The following is a 22,217-nucleotide window of genomic DNA, read 5'->3' as shown; positions in this document are numbered from 1 at the left end:
ATTGATAAATTGCAATGCCATTGTGGCCCTGGGAACAGAAGACTGTGAGTGTGTGGTGCTGTGCTGTGTCACTTGCATGTCCAAGAACAGGATGGTACCACTGGCCAGCTTAACCTCTCCAGACTTACTTTTTTTTTTTTCATTGTTTTATTGTTATACATTTTTATGAATTAATTTGTGTACATGTAACACATTTCATATACAGCTTTTCTATAACAGTACAATTAATTTGGTGGTCCTTGACATTATATTTGGCTGCAGACGATCAAGATGTTTTGAAAATAGCCAAACTATACAATTCATACGCAGAAAACAATTTACCGGTAGGTAGGAAATGCGACATTTGTATAGACTATTTTCTAAATATTCTAATATTCTAATTCTAATATTCTTATAGATATAAATTATAGATTTAGATTTTATATTAACACATTTGCTGGGGACCCCCTGGAACCCCATTATAGGGACCCATGCAGGTCCCCGGACCTTTGAGAACCACTGAAATAAACAATAAAACCAGAATTTAATAATTCACGGTTAGTCCACAAAGCAGAACGGTCCACCTTTTGACACTGTGTTTTGTCTCCAGGTTGGTGTTTTGTCGTATGACATGCGCATGTACACCTTGTGTGTCTCTGTGTGTGTGTGCGTGCGTGCGCATACACCCATCCCGCTGCCTTGAATCTTATCTGAAGTTCAGATTCCTTCATTCCATTTATGAGTGTCAGCTTACAGTGTGGGAAGTTATTTCTTAACTGATAGTCCTGGAGTTAACAAGATCAGCGGAGTTACAATATAAAGTGCATTTACTCAAGTACTGTATGTACTTAAGTACAAACTTGAGGTACTTTTACTTTACTGGAGTATTTCCAATTTTCATTACTTTTACTTCTACTACAATTATTATTATTTTTAGTCACTAGTTACTATTTAGTCTAGTAGCCAGCATGTGAACCCGGACATTTCTAACTTTTATGTTAGAAATGTTTAGTATGGGTCCCCAGCATGTAGAAACTGCCGGATGCTAACTTGCATATGTTGAGCAATTTTCATAATTGGCATATATATGTGACCATACCATTAACAACATATAGAAGGCAAAATATTCAAAATGTCATCATGCTTTATCTAGCATGTGATGTGTCAAACTAGGGGGGTTTCATGATGCTGAATCCATTCCAAGCATTGGTTTTGCAGAAAAACACTCATCGGGCTTAAAACAGTTGTTAATGGTATGGTCACATATTATGCCAATTATGAAAATTGCTCAACATAATGCAAGTTAGCATCCGGCAGTTTCTACATGCTGGGGACCCATACTCAACATAAAACCTGCAATGTACGTGATTTAATAATAATAAAAATGCCTTTGGCCTTTTGAATTTGCTTGATGTCAAGCAGCATATATAGTCAGTAGTCACAATCATCATATTACCTTTTATTAGATTTTATTTTTAGAAGAAATGTGTGAATACCAGCCTATACCAGACTAACAGTCCGGGTACCTGGACCACTAACCATGGGCGGAGCTTGGGGGGGTGCAGGGGGGGCACTGCACCCCCTGGCAAAAAAAGAAAAAGAAAGAAAACCCCCCCCTTTTTTTTCTTCTTTTTTCTAAACTTAACTTCTGGCTTCTGACTGTAGTTTGTAATCATCTCTCTTATCATGATATGATGACTCGCTGTATGGCTGTAGTGCATGTGTGTATGTGTGTGAGCTGCTGTACTACCTAAATAACTCATTTTTAGGGGTTAGGGCATTGTAAAAACGCAAAAATAATAAAATAAAGGTAAAATATCTTGGGCGTTTAGATCAGTGGTTTTCAACCAGTAGTCCGGAGAGGAGACCACCAGTGGGCCTTGCGGGGGTTCCATGTGGTGACTTGTGGTCCCAGCTAAATGATGGAGATCGAGTTGTTAACCAATGAATCTGTATGAGCAAAAAAATTAAACCAACATGGACCCGTACCATGCCGTACGGTACGGGTCCATTTGGTTTCACTCTCAAGAGTTAAATTATTGTTAAACATCAACATCACTTAATTTACAAGAAGTCTACACAATTAGAGAATGTATAAACTAATCGTTATTTTTTATCAACAGCTTGTTCTCTCTCCTATCTGGTAGGAGTCAGGATGGTGGTCCCTGGGTCAAAATCAGCCAGGATGGTGGTCCCTGGTGGGTCAACATCAGTTGAAAAACACTGGTTAGAGTTAAAGGCCTCCTCCTGAACCTATTCTTTATAGTTTTAAAGACTAAAGTTATTTGGTACTTTTTATCAACTTTTACTATTACGTTTTTGTCTCAATCTACAGAGCTTTGTTGTCAACTAAAAAAAGGCCTGGGAGGAGGAAAGGAAGATGGTATTCAAGCCAAGGATGCCACTGAAATATTCGGATCTTTCATTTGATACAATTCTGTATAAATATCTTGCATTGCACTCATTAGTCCTGTACAGTCCCGTGATTAAGAACAATAGCACACTCTACTGTTTGCTCTTGGTGTTGCACTAAGGTGTTGCATACTTTCTTTTTCTGCTGTAAACGTCATCACCAAGCGACATTGGCTTGTTCTGGCTAGTGGCTAGTGGGCTACTTACTATCATCCAAAAACTTTAAGCAAAAGGATTATTTCTACTGGGATAATATCTACTGGAATAATCTTATTACCTATGGACTTTATCTATACTCTTAACACCATTTACTTTATTATTACCCAAGTTAATTATCTAGAGTAGACACACATCAGTGTGTGATATGATATCATACAATTATGCCCAAACTCTTTGATATACAATTATTTCCCGGAGAATGCAACAAGGGTCTACCCGACGGATTTTGGTCAGCCGTCGACGTGTGGATAAACAAACCTCATGTTGTGAACAAACGCCTTTGTGGAGCCAAAGTGACCGAGGTTAAGGATGTGGACACTGAAGCAGTGGGATGTCTGCTAGTGGACTGGACCTCACACAGAGATGAGCTTCTGTCCTTCTTGACAGGTGGACCTTCTTCATCTGCAAAGGAGGAAAGCGTCTGGTCCTCTAGTGAAAGAACATTCATTCCTAAAGTGAACTGCTATGGTTCAAATCTGCACAAAGAAATTATACTCAAAGGTAGGTATCTTTTCTTTTCTTTTTTTACATTTATTTTATATGTATTTATTTATCACAATGGATGTAAGATACAGTAACTTTTTTCTCTACAATGAGGGCCAGGCCATTCATTGACAAATATTGATGCTGGAGAAATAAGTCAATGTTTGTAACAGTGAATCTCAGTATTGCTGCCTTTATTCAGCATTTTTAAAGATGGAGTACCATGATTTTTTTCCCACCCTAAAACATGATCATCAGGTATTATTATAATATAAGGAGGAATAACCTTTTCCAAAAAGTGTACTGTATTTGTTAAAATCCTTTTTTTTATGTGGACTCTCCCACCAGTTCATTATGTATGCCTGGTAGGTGGTGATCCACCTGAACTTAAGCCGCACCCACAGCTGTAGTTGTATGATAAAGGGGGAGGGGTTTAGGGGAGAGGCTAATAATGTGATGTCACTATATTACTGTTTTTTTCATTTGCCCGTTTGACTGTCAAGGGTTCAGCCTCCAGGAAGAAACCCTAAATACAAAGTTAATACACCATTGCACATAAAAACGACTCCAGGGTGTCTAATGAAGTACTGTCACCTCATATCATAGACACATGAAAAACACAAAAATTGTGGCACTCCATCTTTAAATGTTGTGTGAGGAATGGATGACTAAAGCATTGTCCCCATCTCCCTTTCTAGACTTTGACAGACAACGGGTGACATTTGTTCCCTTTGAAGAGGATTCAGAAGGGCACGTGTCTCAAAAAACCGACAACATTTATCAGATCCGCCTCTTCCACCAGGCCTGTCAGGAATGGTAACTGAAAAGTACTATCGTATCAGTAGTTGTTCTTGGGGTTTGGGGCAAGTACATTTGCACATAGATGATGGCATTTCTCTTCTGAATCTAGTCATTCAAATTTCTATCTATTAGGAGCAGATACTCACCACTGCTCCTAATAGATAGAAATTAGAATAGATTCTATTGAACAGTGCCCGGGGTCGGGCAGTCTCAGTCTCTTCAGTCTCAGTCTTCAGTCTCTTCAACACAAAGTACAAAGTACAAATTGGCATGGGAAAGGTGCAGATCATAGCCTGCCACTGCCAGTGAGTGTGACTGCATAATTGATGGTTCACTTTAATTTAATTTAATTATTTCACATTAACACAGTGGTTCCCCAACGTTTTCATGTCAATGCCGGTATCAAAATGAAACAAACAATATATGATCATTATCATATGATCAATCATCAGACACACTTCCACACATATTAAAACCGTTTAAATGTGTTCATATTTAGATTTAGATTAGATTTCTGACTGAAGAGAAAAATCACACTTTGCACCATACGCAAATGCATATTGACTATTTCTCCTTTGCAGACTTTCTGTACTGGTTTCAGGCATGCTTTCTGTTTAACCACTTGAACGCTAGCATGTACATTATTATTATTCTTATTTTAAAATGTTTGAGATTTGGTTTAGAAGTAGAAAAGAGTGGACCAATCAAGTACAGACTAAAGAGCCATCTCATGTCAAATTGACTAAGTACATATGGGGGTGTTGTGTGGTTAAAATGTCAAACTGTAGAGCATAAAAAGTTAAACGTATATACCTTCGCCCTCTGACCTGAAGGTTCTTGGAGCTTCACGTCTTCAGGCCGAACGAGTGGTTTTCTGATGGAGTGGCTTACCCCAAGCTGCCCTGGCTGTCCAGAGACCTCCTACCTAAACTGGGGCGTTGGGCAACTGAAAGTAGAGCCAGTGAGTTCAAGAGCACGCTTTCTCTCCTGCCTGTGGAGAAGTACAGTGTTGTATACCAGCAGCTTAAAGACCAGTACAGGAACATGGTGAAGGTACTCAACGTTTGTGCAAAAGCTCTGTCGCTATTGTTTTTTTGTTTTTGTTTTTTTAATCAAAATCTCTTTTGTCATCATATTCTTTTACTGAATGCTTCTATTTTTATGTCCTAGGTTTGGCCTGAAGTGACTGATCCGGAGAAGTTTGTCTATGAAGACGTTGCTATTGCTACATATCTCTTGGTGGGTTTTAGGCCACAGTGTACAACTTACAAGTCCCAAACAATATAGTTTCATACAAATATTTTAGGCATGTTTGCAAAGATTATTGCATTGGTTTATATACATAACATTACATAAATGTCACCTTAAAGTCTGATTGCCAGCTCTTTCCTGGAGAGTGCCACTAGCAAGTTGGAACTAATTTGGAGGCTGACCTGTGGCAGAACAACTCCAGCTTTTGTTTTGTCACTCAGCTGAAGAGTAGCCTGAAAACATGAGCATGTCCAACAGTCATCAACATATTCCATCTAGCTACTACTAATTAAGCAGCCAAACAAAAACCTTCAACCACAGCTAAAACTAGAAATGCACTCTGACGAGCTGCCAACTTGCGCTTCGCACACAAGTTGGCCATGAATGGCCTTTGTGCGCGAGCAGAAACTTACCTCAACCAAGTTATTGAAACGTCTGAGTTATATGACTATACAAATCCGGTTCCAGATATCCACTACAACAGGTTCTAAATGTTTTAAGTGTCCTATAGTTTGAAACTCAAATTGTTTGTCATCCACATAATGTATACATATTGTGTATTTTTGGTGGCCCCCTCGGCCAATTAGGGATTGCCTAATATGTATGTTTATACGTAACTACGTATGTTTATGTAAAAACGGTGGTTCCTGATTGGCCGAGGGTGTCACCAAAAATTCACAATCCCTGATTGGCCGAGGGTGTCACCAAAAAGTCACAATCCCTGATTGGCCAAGGGGTGTCACAGACATACGCAGCCGAAAATAGTACTTGCGGTGCTCTGCTCGTGCAAGTAATAAGCAATTGTGTATTTGACTATTTAGCTTATTGCAAAATATCATTCTATTTGTTGATCTGACCTCATCAAACCTTGTACACTCAAGACAGGCTCCATATGGCCAGACCTCATCAAACCCTGTACACTCAAGACACGCTCAAGAGAAATAGAGAAATATTTAGTTATTCACCTAGAAAAGTAGTATTATATTACTTGCACTCACGCTGTGACCAAAGACCATTTTTAACAGCAGCTACTGTATGCTTTTGGGATATGAATTAGCTTTAGAAAAAAGGCTTACCAGTAAGCTGTTATAACTCGAACATGTGTATGCTTTACATCAATTTCTATAAAAACAAAAGAACAAACGACAAACAAAAACCTTACTAATGGGGTAAAGGTCCACAGTGCATACTGGTGGAAAGACGTTCTGCAAAACAGGTAAATAACTTACCGGTAACCACTATACTTGGTTGACTGGAGTCCACACTACATATAGTCATATACACTACATATCTTAGCTTGAGAATAGCCAATCTATAAGCTGAAGCTCACAGAAAATGTAATCGTGTCACAATGTAATGCAATTATCTGGTTCTGTCTTTCTAGGTCTTGTGGGCAGAGGAGCGAGCAGAGAAGAACTTGACTGACAAGCAGTCATTCGTGGACCTGGGCTGTGGAAACGGCCTCCTGGTTCACATACTGTGTAATGAAGGGGTATGTTGAACTCTGGTGTCACTATTCTGGGAATGTCTTAATGGGTGACAATGCTGTGAAAACGACATATCTACAAGCTCACAATGCGTTGTGTTGTTGTGAGCTTGCAGATTGTCTATTGTGGGAAAGAGATTTTGTCAAGGAAGTGTGTATATAGGGTTTAAATTGTTTACATTTTAATTGTGTGGTTGCACATCCTAGGAATTTGTCTCGGTGAAGTTGGTGCATTACAATTAATGAATGAACAACATGAAAAACTAGTTGCACAATAAGTCCTCAATAATGAATGGAAAACTGTACAATATATAGGACACTGGAAAATAAATGCATATAAATGATTGCATCCTTTATGTATTTGTCTGTATATCATGTCAAAACAGGTGTTTATGGTAGCAGTTGAATGATTGCTGAATGAGTTTATTGTTTTTGTTGTGTTATGAAATGTAATATAATTTGAGCATTCAATGTATGGAAAGTGCTGTGAAAATAATTGTAATATACTGTATATTATATACTATTTATATACCGGTATTCACATTATTTAGTTACTGCAATTTGAATTTCTTTGGGTAGATTTGCTCTGTTAAACAGGCCATCTTTATAACAAAGCAGGCCTAGGCCATGTAGGAAAACCGATTTTTCAAGCAGAGGTTATTTAAGTAGCCCGATAGTAACTGGTGGATTTGGCTGATGACATGGGAATGTCACGGCCCAGGTGAGGGGATTCATATTTCATATACATCTAAACAATATTTAATCGGCAGCATTATATGCCTAATCAGAAACTGTGGCAGTGATCATTGAAATTACACAGAGCGGCAGAGTGTGGATGAGGCTAGCCTTGAACCGGTTGAATGAGGCAATTAATTTAGTGCTGATCGTCATGGCATCTTGTGTTGCAGCACCCTGGAAAGGGCATCGACGTACGCAAGAGGAAGATCTGGGACATGTATGGCCCTCAAACCCTCCTGGAGGTGAGAGAAGTTCAGTAGGACAGGAGGTGGGAGATGACGGCTTAATGGGTGACTAATTCAGGCATTTAATGAGCGAGTCATTATCATTATATTAAACTGCGAACATGAGTCATATGGCAAGTGTAATGGCTCCTTTAAATCTCCTGTCTCAACCCATTAAGTTAAGACCTGAGGCCAATTCTACAAAGGTCTTCTAAATCAGTAGTTTTCAGAAATTCAAAATTATTCAATTATTGATTTTCCTAAACGATTTAATTTTTTTTCAAAAATATCTATTTTTGAATAGCCAGCTCTAGAATCTAAAAATGACACTGATGCTTTTGTATTTTTTGAGTGGTGCAAACCACTCCTACAACCAGCTTGCAATGTCCTTGTACTTGTTTGTGTGTCTGTGTGTCTGTGTGTGTGAGCATGAGTATGTGACTTAATAATAGCAGTAGGGGGCGCCAGAAACAGTGAGAGGGGTAGTGACTCTAATGAGAGAGAGTGAGAGAGAGAGAGAGAGAGAGAGAGAGGGGGGGGGGGGGGGGAAATTGCACCACTCAGTTCACACGTGTGTGATTTTTTTATTTAGTCCAGATTTTCAACTTGAATACACTGACTGAGCTACTGTTACTTACTTATACTAGGATTGACAGTATGTGACAACAGCTACATGTGCCGGCCCGGTACCGTAAAATTTTAGAACTGTTAAACTGCTTTTGACCTCTTTCTTTATATGTGACGAGCAACATGGATGTGCACTTTGATTTACAGTCAGAACGGAAGGTTTCATTATTATTGATCACGTTTAGCTCTCAGAGTTAAATGAACAGACTGTGTGCATAGGGACATGCTGTACTTTTCCCCTTTGCCTTCCGACTTCAATCTTTCATTTGACAACAAGCTGCTGACTGCTACTGTACCCACTCCCAGTCATCCATTATTGACTGTGTTCTAGTCTGGGCAGAAGGCTACTTACTTACTTTACTTACTTTCTTACAGGGACTCACTGTCCTTAAACTTCATTCTTGTCTAGTTTTGTTTCATTTGTTGTCTTAATTGTTTGTATTGATTATTTTATGTACATTCTCAGTTATTCCCTTGTGACTAAACTGAAAAAGCAATACAAATTTGAATCATTAAAAAAAACTTCATTTGGACCTTTTAACCTCTATTCTTTGTAAGGCTGACGTTTGGTCTAGCGATGGAGTGAATTCCCAAGACATTGTTTTATATCTATTTATTCATGCTACATTTCAGATATGCATGCTTTTTATTATGCCTGGGCAACATATTAAATCGACATGATATGAGACTAGATATCGTCTTAGATTTTGGACATCGTAATATCTTAATATGGCCTTCCCTAAGTGTTGTCTTTTCCTGGTTTGAATCAATTAAGCATTCATTTATGCATTCAGAAATTGTCAAAGATAGCCTTTCTATGAGCTCATAACACAGCTTGTAGATCTGATAGTTTAGCTGTTTTTTATGTTTATTGAAAGAGTTGACTTTATCGTCACAATGTCGATATTAAGGAAAGAAATTGGTATTTTTCGCCCAGCCCTTCTTCATGTCATTAAAGGTTTGATGGAGATTGCAGAGCATGATTCCATACTGCCGTAGCGCCAGCAGGTCACAATCAGTTTCTGACCAAGTGATTCATTGTCAAATTGTGTGTTTCTCCTTGATCTAAAGGAGCTCTTGTGTTTTGGGGGTCTTTGCTATTTCAGGAAAAGGCAATCACTCCTGGCGACGGGTTCCTATTCCCCGCTGCAGACTGGCTGATTGGGAACCACTCTGATGAGCTCACGCCGTGGATCCCTATCATAGCGGCCAGGCAAGTCATCAGGCAGACACAATCTCACTCAGCCTCTCAAGCACTAGCTGATCTACTGTATCCAATTTGGACTAATATTGCTGTTCGGGTTGAGGAGGGTGAAACGTGCGTGCGTGCGTGCGTGCATGCATGCGTGTGTGTGTGTGTGTGTGTGTGTGTGCTACAAATGCCCTCCACCTGGTGGGGATGTTAAGCCTTAGTTTGGAGATTGTTTCGTCTTAATAGAGAGAAGAAGTGGTGGATTCTCCCAACGAAATGGTCTTCATTTGTTGAAGCTTATACAGTTCTGAGACTTAACAAGCTGACTAACTGATGACAGATTTGGAAACACAACAACAATTGTTTATTCTCAGAGAGTGCCTTGCATGCCAAAGATTGTTTTGTCTTCATACTTTGATTGAATTTGGCAGGTCATCTTACACTTGCCGATACTTTGTCCTGCCCTGCTGCTTTTTTGACTTCTATGGGAAGTACCAGAGACGTCAGTGTAAGAAGTCCCAGTATAAAGAGTACATAGACTTCATCACCGAGGTTAGCCAAGCTAGTGGCTTCAACACTGACGAAGACTGCCTCAGAATTCCATCTACTAAACGGGTAAGAAGAATTGATTAAATCAATTAATTACCAGCTGCATTATTGATTGCGCAAGCAGAGCGCGCTCGTACTGTGGTCGGCTGGACCGAAAGTGGTATAGTATGAATGGTTATAATTGGCAATTGATGGTGACGTATTTAATATATGTTTGAATGTTGATTGGGTAAAAGGTAACTTATGTATGTATACATTTTTTAGTCAGCCTGTATAAAGGGAGGTGACCGGCAACGCGTTTGCGCAATCCGGTCTAGGATCGCTAAAGAAAAAAAGATGGTTTGATCAATAATAAAGCTTATCAGACGGAACGTTATGCCAGAAGCAGTTGCCGGTTGGATTCCAACTGGCGGAACGTTCTGTCAGAAGCAGTACATTTGTTAATTGAATGCCCGAGACCCGTGGTGGGAGTTCTGCTCTGGTTTTGGTGGATATTAAGTAGTTCCGGTCATTTTGTGGGGGGCACTGGGGCAAGCATTAAAAGTAAATTAATTCACAAAACTGGCGTCATTTGTATCGTTTACCTATTTCCAAAATATTCGTGCAACTTTGACCCCTCTATCACATGGAACAATGTTTTGGCCGTAGTGATATGGACACAAAAAACATAGTTCCGTGTGATATAGGGGTAAAAAATTAACGAAAGTAGGCCCAGGCTGTAGCGTAACAGTCTGGGCACCAGACTGGTGATCCAGTCGCGGTGTGCCGCGGGTTCGACTCCCGGACCCGACACGGCCTTTACCGCATGTCATCCCCCCATCTCTCTCCCGTTTCCTGTCAGCCTACTTTCTATCCCTTAAAAAAATCAATAAAGGCGTAAGCCGCAAAAAAATATATTAAAAAATAAAAAAAATAAAAACGAAAGTTGCACTATATGGTAGAAATAGCTCAACGAGACAAATTATGCTAGTTTTGTGAATTAATTTACTTTTAATGCGTGACCCCTGTGCCCCCCACAAAATGACCGGAACTACTCGCCAAAACCAGAGCAGAACTCCCACCACGGGCAATCAATTAATACAGTTGCAACCACTATATTAATGTATTTCATACAACCTAAAATTCTGAACTATCCCTTTAAATGTAAAATGTTTCATGCCATTTTATATATTGGGGCTCCAGGCTAACCTTTTAGTTGATTGCACTGGTGCGTTGAACTTTTTCGTATGTGCGGCAGCATCACATAGACAGACCTGCTAAATGTAAGGTGCACTGATGCGACTAAGGGACATTGTTACTTGCACTGGGCATGTGTGCCCAAAATGGGGGCACTCTGGAACATGAACGTCGCGCCTGTCACAGACATGCGCAGAGCAAGTTCAATCCGGAAACTCAGTGCAGTTGCCGGCGGCCGTTCATTGGGCCGCCTCAGCATCACATTCTCACTCACATGATTCACTTCATCCAATCACACACTCATGCCATCTTCATACCGGCTCGGGAACCCCTTTTGTTGTTTTATATAAGCATTATGTTATACTTTTTAGCTATTGAAAAATAGCAGATCTACAAGCTCGTAGTGTGCCACTCGGTGGCGTGCTATGAGCTTGTAGGTCTGCTACCGTCAGGCCTAAATGGGTTAAACTGGAAGTTTGCACTGCTCATCCCTGCTTGCTTGCTGTTGCATACTGAATAACTGATACTGCTGCACTGCTGTCTGCCTAAACGTTTGCTCACCCTCCTCCACCCCAGCTACCACCTGTCGTTGTGGATCTGCTGTTTAGGTACGGGGGATTCTGAGTCCCTATGGTTGGGACTGATGCGCTTGATCAGAGTACCTAAAAAGCAGATCCAGATCCAATCCTGTTTTAAATCAAGGGTGTTGCAACCTTGTTGACAAATGATCCACAAAATCATAATACCAATTAATTACGTCTAGCTACTGGCCACTGGTCTAAACAAATTCCTCCTTCAGGGGTCACATCAATTAATCAATATCTTTTTCACATTTTCATGCAAGCAAGTTCAGAAGGTTCACTAGGCAGGCAGGTGTATTGGAAAAAATCACACCTGTGTGAACCGAGTGTTGCAATTCCCCTCTCTCTCTCTCTCTCTCTCTCTCTCTCAGCACTACCCCTCTCTCTGTTTCTGGCACCCCCTACTGGTATTAATAAATGCACGCACGCAGCATTACCCCACACGGACATTGCTGGCCATTGCTGGTTTCACGCATGCGCACACCACTTGTGCTCATGACGGATACATGATACACACACCCGGACATTCCTGGTTGTAGGAGTGGTTGCACCACTCAAAAAAACAGTTGAATGAGCTGATATAATACATCACCTAATATATTGAAATGTAATTCATAGTACTAAAATTTAGTTTTGGGTAAGTGTCTACTTGAAATAAAGCACAGTTTATCCCTGCCTCACTTCCCATCTGTCTGCCTGTACCTCGTTTAGTTTAGGATTGTGACTGGATATAAGGACTACGGCACATTTTTATTGTTCCAGAAGGGCTGCTTTATGGCTTGTGGTCATTAACTGGTACAAGTTAAACACTAGCGTTGCGTAGCCATACTAATATCACTGCGTGGATATTAGTATGGTTCCCCTCAGTAGATTTTTTGGTTACAAAAAGATCTCAATTGGTTAGACCTACAATCAATCAGAGCAGCGCAGCCCGCTATGTCACACACATACTGGGCCCTGGTTGGTTATAGCCTGGTAAGCCCGCCCTAACATTTGCATACTGGGCCCTGGTTGGTCCTCCACTACTGCTGTTCTGCCGAAGTACCCACTACCCACACAATTGAGCGACACCAGACTCAATCTTCCTGGGGCAATATGTATTGCAAAGTCAGATTGAAGGCTGTCTACACAAGGCTACATAAACACATTTCCCAGAATATATTGTTAATTGTCTTAATATATGCTATATATATGATAATATATTTCACTTTAAATGTGTTTTTCATAAAAGTATAAACCGTTGGAATGAAGGATTTCAAATCTGTGACTTATATATATATATACCGGTAGTTGGAAAAACATTTGATACTACTGTGATATATTGATTGAAACTATAGTACTATGTACACCCAGACATGGAAGGTAATTAGATGGTTGCTTTGCTATTGTTATTGTTAGATTATCAAAATGTACTATTTATTTATATTTATTTTTTGCCCTTGCAGGAAGACATTTATCTTCCTTTTTTCTTCCATCACACATCACTGTGTTTTTGTGACTTTTGGTAGGTGTGCCTGGTGGGGAAGTCAAGGAACTATGAGCTACCCAAAGAAGCAAAGGCAGAGGACCGGAGAGCTCGTTACATACAGAGCCGCCAAACCTTCTCTGGGACCACGCAGGGTCAAGGGTCAAATGTTGAGGGCGATGTTGGAGGCAGTCGCCATGACGACGCCGTCACCGACGGGACTTCTGCGAACATCTGGGGAGTCGGCTTCCAGCCCAGAGACAGAGTGGAGATTGTCAGGAACTGTGCGTCCCTCCCCCGGGATTTCATAGACGCTGTGGTCCTCCAGGTCGCCAACGCCTTACTGGGACTGACCAGGGATGATGGAGAGGGGGACTCTCTGAACTCGTGGAACCAAGGAGGTAGGAAGAACTCCCAGTTAATTGGTCTCGATTTCTTGTGCGTAACACAGTAACGTTTGGCCCTCACTTCCTCTCAACGCCAGCTGTCACTGAAAAGATTATGACGTTTTGCTTGACAATATTAATTCTTTCTGTGCTGCTGGTAGCATAAATGTAGTTAGCCTGTGCCAGTGCCTGCGTTCACTTTAAAATAATCAGTTTCCTCCCCGCTGTAGCCCCATGCACACACTCACTGTAACAATTGGCTATCATTAGCATTAGCGCACACTGTTTACCTTTCGCCAGAAATGTTTACATGTTGGGAGCGATGCGAGACAATGTCACAAATTACATCCAAACTTTGGATGGATGACGATCACCAAGGACAGCGCTCGTAGATTCCAAGTTATGGACCTTTGAAAATCCTGCTTGTAACCAAGGTAAATGGAGAGCAGTTCCCATAAGATCCCATAGTGTGAGGTGACGGAGGCGTTGCATAGCAACTGGACCAATGTCAAAAGCTGCTCTTATATATGGAGTATACTGCGGAGTACGAACATATTCGTACTTCTCAAAACAATAGTTAATTGTTGGCCTCCCTAGTGTAGCGGTTAGAGCATACATGGGATCTTTCCCTGCCTCCATCTCTTTCCCTGTCTCCATCTCTTTCCCTGTCTCCATCTCTTTCCCTGCCTCCATCTCTTTCCCTGTCTCCATCTCTTTCCCTGTCTCCATCTCTTTCCCTGTCTCCATCTCTTTCCCTGTCTCCATCTCTTTCCCTGCCTCCATCTCTTAATCTCGTAGCGACAGGGTGACCCCCCCTTGAACCCTGTCAGTAATGCACGCTGTGGAAGTCACCTCCTGCTCTGCTTGCTCCAAAATAATATACACACACACACACACACACACACACACACACACACACACACACACACACACACACACACACACACACACACACACACACACACACACACAAACACAAACACACTACACACCCTAATGATGGTCCACCCACACTTTTTTCAGCGCCTATGTGGCACTCTGACACACACACACACACACACACACACACACACACACACACACACACACACACACACACACACACACACACCCTAATGACTAATGATGGTGGATGAGATAAGGAGATGGGATCTACTGTGATTAAAACAGAAAATTCTCTGTCAGGTTGTCACAAGGCTGAAATTAGAGACGGGGAAAATATGAAGGGAGGGAGGGCAAAGGAATCAAGGGAGACGAGGTGCTGTAATCTAGGATAGAGATGAATAATGCACATCGTCCATGGTTTATGCATGACTATGCATTTGTATGGAGGTATTCCAGCCATTTACACTATGTGTCGCTGTATTAGCGACAAAGGGCAGATTCAGGACAAACTGGACTGTACCGCAAGCTAGAGTTATTCTTGTTGCCCATCGTGTCGCTCACAGGAAACGGAAAACAGAAAATAATTAGTGCGTGGTGTGCCCCTGGGCCATCTTGGCTTTGGTATTCATGGGGACTTTAATCACAGTCACTTTACTGTATAATCTTTGCCTAGGACTAATGACTGTTGTAGCAGTTTTGTCAATACGTCATAGCTATTCACTTACAGTAGCTTTAGTATAGTTAAGAGCATGGCCCGTGCTCTGTGATCTAACTTTAGTTAAAGGACAACTTTAGTTTTTTTCAACCAAGGTTCATGTTTTAGGTTGTTATTAGAGAAAGTAAAAGATGAGTGTTATTATCTTTTCATTTGCTGCTTTCTTTCGTTTTAGGGATTTTAGCTGTTTTTGACAGGGGGGCGGGGGCATTCGAGCATGGGGCAAAATGTGAACTTTTTGACAAAATGTTATAGCGATTAATTTTTTTATTCTTTACTATAGTCCTACTAGACCCCAAGAAATTACATCTGGCCACAAAAGATCACGAGATCCTCTGAATGTGTCAAACTGACATATTGAGCCTACGACACACAGTGAGGCTTCCCCGCAGTAGGCCTCCTTCACATTCAGTAGATCCTGCGATCTTCTGTGGCCAGATGTAATTTCCTGGGGTCTATTAGGACTATAATAAATAAAATAAAAAATAATTGCCATAATATTTGGTAAATAAATACATATTTAGCCCCATGCTCGAATGCCCCCGCCCCCCTGTCAAAAACAGCTAAAATCCGTAAAACGAAACAAAGCAGCAAAAAGTTTAACACTCATCTTTTACTTTCTCTAATAACAACCTAAAACATGAACCTTGGTTGAAAAAAACTAAAGTTGTCCTTTAACCCTTTGACCTGAGATCAGATTAAAAAAATGTCTTCTACATCCTGACAGTTTTCTTCGATTCTTCAAAAATAGCAGACCTACAAGCTCGTGGTGGCTCGGTGGCACGCTATGAGCTTGTAGATCTGCTATTTTTCAATATCTAAAGCATAACATGATGCTTACACCAAAAGGGGTTCCCGCCCAAAATGGGTTAAGAGCATGGCCGGTGCTGTGTGATTTGTTAGGTGGAATTTGGTGTGATCTCTGCATTTTTAGAGCTACTTAGTCATCTCCACTTTGCATGAATTTGAATAGGCGTGAGCAGGAAACTCGAGGCTTTTCCAACAGGCAATCAATCTCTGGCTGTGTTCAACGTTGTGCAGAGAGGCAACACCGCTCAGCACCTTGACTGTATACAAAGCCAAGCCATTAATAATGGTCCGTCCGTGCCTGGTCTTAGTTCAAGGCAGAGCCTACATTGTCAATACTGCCCTTCTGCCATTAATCCCCATTAACATTGCAGCCAGTAAAGGGCATCTCTAAACGATGTATTGATATTATATTAAATCCCTGAGTTCCCTTGCGTCTGGGCTGTACGTCTGCCCCGTCTGCCCTGATTCACACTATAGAGCTGCGCTATACCTGCCATGACACAGGAATGGAAGTTTTATTCTCCAGAGGTTTTTCTCACAGTAGAGTATGCACAAGAATGCATCGCGTGTTTCAAAGGCACAATTAAAAATGTGTTTAGCAACCCAAAGTTTGGGCACATTCACATCAAACATTTGCATGTTTGGAATTGTAACAGCTGAAATCAATAATATCAGTATTCTGATATTAACCTTGGGACCGCATTAAGTGAAGGTGGGGGCCGCATGTGGCCCCCGGGCCGCCAGTTAGCCCATGTATGGTCTATGCATACATGCATGTTATGCATGTATGAAAGTTATGAAACTGAACATGTAGAAGCATTAGAAATCATGTTTAGGCGGCAATTACCTTCTGAGATAATCACGCATATTTTTGAATACTTTTAAAGTTTTCATAGTTGTCACATCAATTTCCATGTTGAAAAAGGTTCATACATTTTTAAAAGATATAGGAAATAGGTGAGCTTGTAGATCGGCTATTTCTATGATTTATTTTAGTATATATAATATATATATATATATATATATATATATATATATATATATTCGTATATCATATCATACTATAATGATACTATCATCATACTATAATTCTAACAATGTCTGTCTGTCTGTCTGTCTGTGTGTCAGAGCCGTAGTGTCAGATCCGTAGCTCCTCATTGCCTGCACCAATCGCTCCCACTTTTCACACAGGCATTGACCATATGAATATGGAGGGCGTAACGAAGCCCTTTTTTTGATTTGACACATTAATGATTATTAATGAATTTATTAGTGAATTAAAAACGCACCGGGCGCAGTACCCCCCAAGGCCACAAGGGGGGGGGGGGCAAATATCTCACAACGGGTAAGGGCTAGTAAGTATAAATGATTGAATATGTCAGCCATTTTTTTGTATTATTTAAGTTATTTGCCGCCCTGTGAAATCCTTGTTTATGACACTTAAAAAGCCAAACGGAAATGCACTTTTAAAATGTATGTTCCCAGTGTCCAAATGCCAAAGACACAAATCGTTAATCGCAAATATTTCCTTGACAAATACTGGGCCAGTAAACTTTCATGATCATGAGTCTTCATGACAGCCCTAAGAAGCATTACAAACTACATGGTGAGAGTCTGAGAGATGCTCTACTCTCTCAATATGTCAGAGAAGGAAGAGGAGTTTGTCATTTGTACAAACCAAAGGTCAATACAGATCGAATTTCCTTCTGGGAGGCATACCAGAAATACAAAACCCCACCTGAAGCAGACGGGGGATGGAAAGTCTTGCTGCTACTGTACGTATTAAACTGTACCATATTCCTCTGCTTAAAACAGTGGTTTTCAACCTTTTTCATGCCAAGGTCCATTATTTATTCAGCATTTGAGCCACAGACCACCATTTGATGACATTTAGCCTCTCGGAAACAAAACTATGGAATATTTTGTTGTCAATTCCATGCTGTATTGATGTTGGTATCATTAGGAGAGATAACAGGCAAACTTTGATCAAAATAACAATTCTTCTACATTCTCTAATTGTGTAGACTTCTTGTAAATTAAGTAATGCAGATGTTTAACAATAATGTAACTCTTGAGAGCGTAAAATAAAACCAAATGGACCCAGTGAGAAACACGCAGTGGTTCCCGAACCCTTTCACTTGAGACCCAAAAGAGAAATTAGTTTTTCCCCCAGCCGGGACCCAAACTGACTGACTGACCAAACTGAAAATATAATTAATACCACTTAAGTCCTACTGTGTTAAAATAGAAGAGCTTATAGAGCTACTATTTTCACTTAGTTTAGGTAATACTGTATTGGATTATTCAGATTTTTTTGAGGGGCGCTAGCCCCTCCTATGCACAGCTTGGTGTGTGTAGGCCTAGGTGTGTTTGAGCACGTGTTTGTATAGCACGGAATGTGTGAGATTGGCTGATGTATAGTGCTGCACATTTCTTGCTCAAATGTGAATCTCGAGTTTCCTCCACAAGAATGATTGAGATCACGGTTCTCACACGATTCTCATTTTCTTCCTGAAAATATTTATATTAAAAAAAAAAAAAAAAACAACAACATATGATTAACTTCAATGAATTGGACACAGCCAACTAGTGCTGCACGGTTCTTCACAAAATGTGATTGCATAGGTGTCATCTCGATCTTATGTATGATGATGTATAATAAGAGTGCCACTCACGTCACACAAGTGTGAGTAGTTTTTGCAGTAGTTTTTATTCCTGTAATTCCTGTAATTTTTTTTAATCCATGATCCATGGATCCGGTCACAATCCACAATCCACTGTTTGTGACACTGTGTGTGTGTGTGTGTGTGTGTGTGTGTGTGCGTGCCGTGGGAGGCAAACACTTACAGTAGTGACAACAATGAGTCATAGCGCTTAAATGGCCGATGGGAGCGCGAGGGGTGCAATGCTCCTGCTGTTATGACAGCGAGTCTAATGGAGCACACACCGACTGGCATTGAACTGACCCGTGCTGTGCAGCTGGTCGTACTGTAAGACTCCTAGGGTATAGCAGTGTCATCCTGGAGCCATGCCAGCCACCCAGGCTCCTGGCACTTCATGACCATTAAACAGTGGTTTTCAACCTTTTTCTACATCAAGGCAAGGGCCATTATTTATTTGGCCTTTGAGCCACGGGCACGGACCACCATTTGATGACATTTCAGCCTGATCAGACCCAAGACTAAAGAATATTTTGTCCACAATTCCATGCTGTATTGATGTGGTACTAGTGCTGCACGATTCTTGCTCAAATGATGTTCCTCCGACAAAAATAAGATCACGATTCTCACACGATTCTCATTTGTTTCCCTGAAAATATTTATTGTCTTTCTTTAGTCTGTGGTTGCTGAACATTACTACATTAAATATGTGGCACCTGTGGGGTGCGCGCTGGCCAAATGGTCCAGGCGCATGCCACATACAGTATATAGGCTCTGGCCTGACAGCCTGTCGCGTGTTCGAGTCCTGTTCATGACGACCTTTGCTGCATGTCTCCCCCTGTCTCTCTTTCCTGTAAATCTTCACTTTCAAGTTTCTATCAATAAAGGCAGAAAAGCCAAAAAACAAATTTGGCTTTAAACAGACAACTTCAAAGTGCTCGACTTAAAGTATCTCTCTTGTAGCAATTAGCAAAATTATAAGAGTAACTAAAAGGAATTGGACAGCCAACTAGAGCTGCACGATTCTCGCTCAAATGTAGAAATGAGATCACATACTGTAGGTGTCTGAATCTAGATCTTCGATTTATTGTGCAGCACTATGTGGTACCATTAGGAGATGACCGGCAAACATTGATCAAACTAACAATTCTTCTACATTCTCTAATTGTGTAATTAAGTAATGCAGATGCTTAACAATAATTTAACTCTTGAGAGCGTAAAATTAAACCATTTGGTTTCATTTTACACACTCATTTCACACACACAGTTACCAACTTTCCATCATTTTGCTGCGTACCACCTGGATTCCCTTCAATCCAGTGAAGGTTCATGTTATCGGTTAACAGACCACTGTCTAATCAAAGGCTCGGAGCACCTGGCTGCACAGCTTGCATTTGATGCTGTACCCAAAATGACAGCCATGTAAACAAACACCCAATGTCATTTAACTAAATGTTGCTTTCGAGAATGTTTTTGAAAAACATTTGAAGGGAGAAATAGACGATGCAGTACCCGGAAATGTATTCCATTTGATCAACACTCACTTCCTTGTTTCGGAGGCGACTCTGCAGGGCCAACATAGAATACTTTCATTAACGTAAGGAAATACTATTTTAATGTATGTATTAAGTAGCCGTGTAATAAGCAGGATAATGTATGGCTGGTGGTCATTGTTTATAGATAAATCACCCTGTCGGTGATTTATATATCAACTAGAAAAAGTGCCCTTCTGGGCACAGGTCTCCACCAGGATGAGCAGATGTGAAGAATTCCAGGCAAAGGTTTTTCCTTGGCCTCTAGGGAGTTGGCATACAAAGTTATCCACAGATCCGTGCAGTTAGAGGTGAAAACACTTTTCGGCCAGTTATAGTGCCACCTTGAGGCTGAGTTGAAATTGTTCATGTGGCATTTCGTCCTCGGCCTAGTGGGAATGTGGGTGCACAATTTCACAGAAATCACGCGATGTGTTCATGATTTGCAGCATTTTGTTTGAAACTGAGCACTCCTGTGAACTTTGGAAGCCAATCTTAACCAATCAGGATGGAGTCTGAGTAATCTGAAAGACTGGTTTCGTTGAATGGCTCTAGAGAGACTGTGTACCAATTTGCGTGATGTTTGGACAAAATCTGTAAGTGTACTGTGCAAAAACTTGTTTTGCACAAAGCGGCCTCCTGGTGGCGCTATAACAGGCCGTTCTGGAAAGTTTGGGGCAGAGGTTCATCGTTGGCATCCAGGGAGTGTGTGTGCAAAATTTGGCATTGACCGGGTTAACGGTGGCCGAGATTAGCTGCGCACGGACACACGGACGGACACACACACACACACACGGACGGACACACACGGACGGACGGACGGACGGACGGAGTGCAAAACATACTCTCCCCCCATGCCTTCGGCCTGGTGGAGACAACAATGACCACCTTATAATTATACTAATTATCTCAGCTCCCGCCTCCCTCCATCCATAGGCTACTTCCCACTGATAGAAGAAAATGCCAGCACTCATATGTCCTTTTCACATGATATTTACCTCTGATGAGCAGACAACGTCCGCGTTTCGGCCTAGTGGGCCTTCCTCAACGTTGTCTACTTTCCACTGAACATCTCATCTCTCTGTCAGGCAGTCTCTCTGTGAGAGAGGTGGCCGAGCTGCTCCAGCAGGACACCCTGCAGGTGTTGAAGAAGGAATGTGGAGGTCTCCAGACCCTCCTGAAGAACAACCATCAGGTCTTTAGAGGTAGGTGCAAGTCCGTTTAAAACCACTTAAAAACTATTTTGAGATTGTTGCTTGCCATCTCTAATGTAGTGTAATGTAATTCACTTGTATGGCATGTCCAATGTCAGCTTGATGGCTTTGATTTTAATAGATTTGTTCTGTCCCTTTGCCAGGGGAAAATTAATGTTACATTAAGTTCTATTTTATTCATGTTTATCCTGAGTTGTTCTTGTAACATCAATTATCGTGTTGTCCTTCTTGCAGTGGAAGGAGGGACGGTCTATATACGAGACTGGAGGTCGCCATTAAAGAAGAAAAGCAACGCCAGGCCAAATACCAAGCGGAAGACCTCTGGCTGCCCCGGTGCTCTGAAAACTCGATGCTGCTGGTTCCACAGCCACCACCCTCAGGGATGCCCCCTACAGGCTCAAGAGTGTGCCTTCGCCCATGGAGCAGATGACCTGCAACCCTCCACCAAACCACTGAAAAAGATGAAAAACTCAGTCCTTTGATTTATTCATTCATGCGTTTCTTTGGACTTTAGAGCAGTGGTTTTCAACCAGTGGTCCTTGAGTGTGTTCCAGGTGGTCCACAGCTAAATGATGGAGAGTTGGTAACCACATGGACCCTTAGATCTTTAACTCTTGAGAGTGTAAATTGAAACCAAATGGACCCGTATGGGTCCATTTGGCTTCATTTTACACTCAAGAGTTACATTATTGTTAAACACAGTCGACAAAATCTTATGCAACGACAACAAAATATTCAAAGTCTTGGGTCTGAGAGGCTAAATCTGGTCCGTGGCTCATGCAGAATAAATAATGGTCTTGATATGAAAAAGGTTGAAAACCACTGCTTTAGA

General features: G+C 41.1%; 1 protein-coding gene across 1 annotated transcript; it reads left to right on the top strand.

Moving 5' to 3' along the window:
- The first annotated feature begins 2,582 nt into the window (after nt 1-2,582).
- Nucleotides 2,583-22,067, top strand: trmt44 (tRNA methyltransferase 44 homolog). The gene is made up of 11 exons (XM_083788412.1): nt 2,583-3,111; nt 3,792-3,909; nt 4,728-4,947; nt 5,065-5,133; nt 6,530-6,637; nt 7,540-7,611; nt 9,327-9,433; nt 9,844-10,027; nt 13,227-13,584; nt 21,260-21,376; nt 21,620-22,067. The coding sequence occupies exons 1-11, from the start codon at nt 2,772-2,774 to the stop codon at nt 21,865-21,867; spliced, it is 1,941 nt and encodes a 646-aa protein (XP_083644538.1). The 5' UTR covers nt 2,583-2,771; the 3' UTR covers nt 21,868-22,067.
- Nucleotides 22,068-22,217: the final 150 nt, after the last annotated feature.

This window comes from Protomyctophum parallelum (genome assembly GCF_964188405.1).
Source record: "Protomyctophum parallelum genome assembly, chromosome: 18".
Taxonomy (NCBI): domain Eukaryota; kingdom Metazoa; phylum Chordata; class Actinopteri; order Myctophiformes; family Myctophidae; genus Protomyctophum; species Protomyctophum parallelum.
Note: the sequence above shows the minus strand (reverse complement) of the source record. Positions and strands in the feature narration are given on the sequence as shown.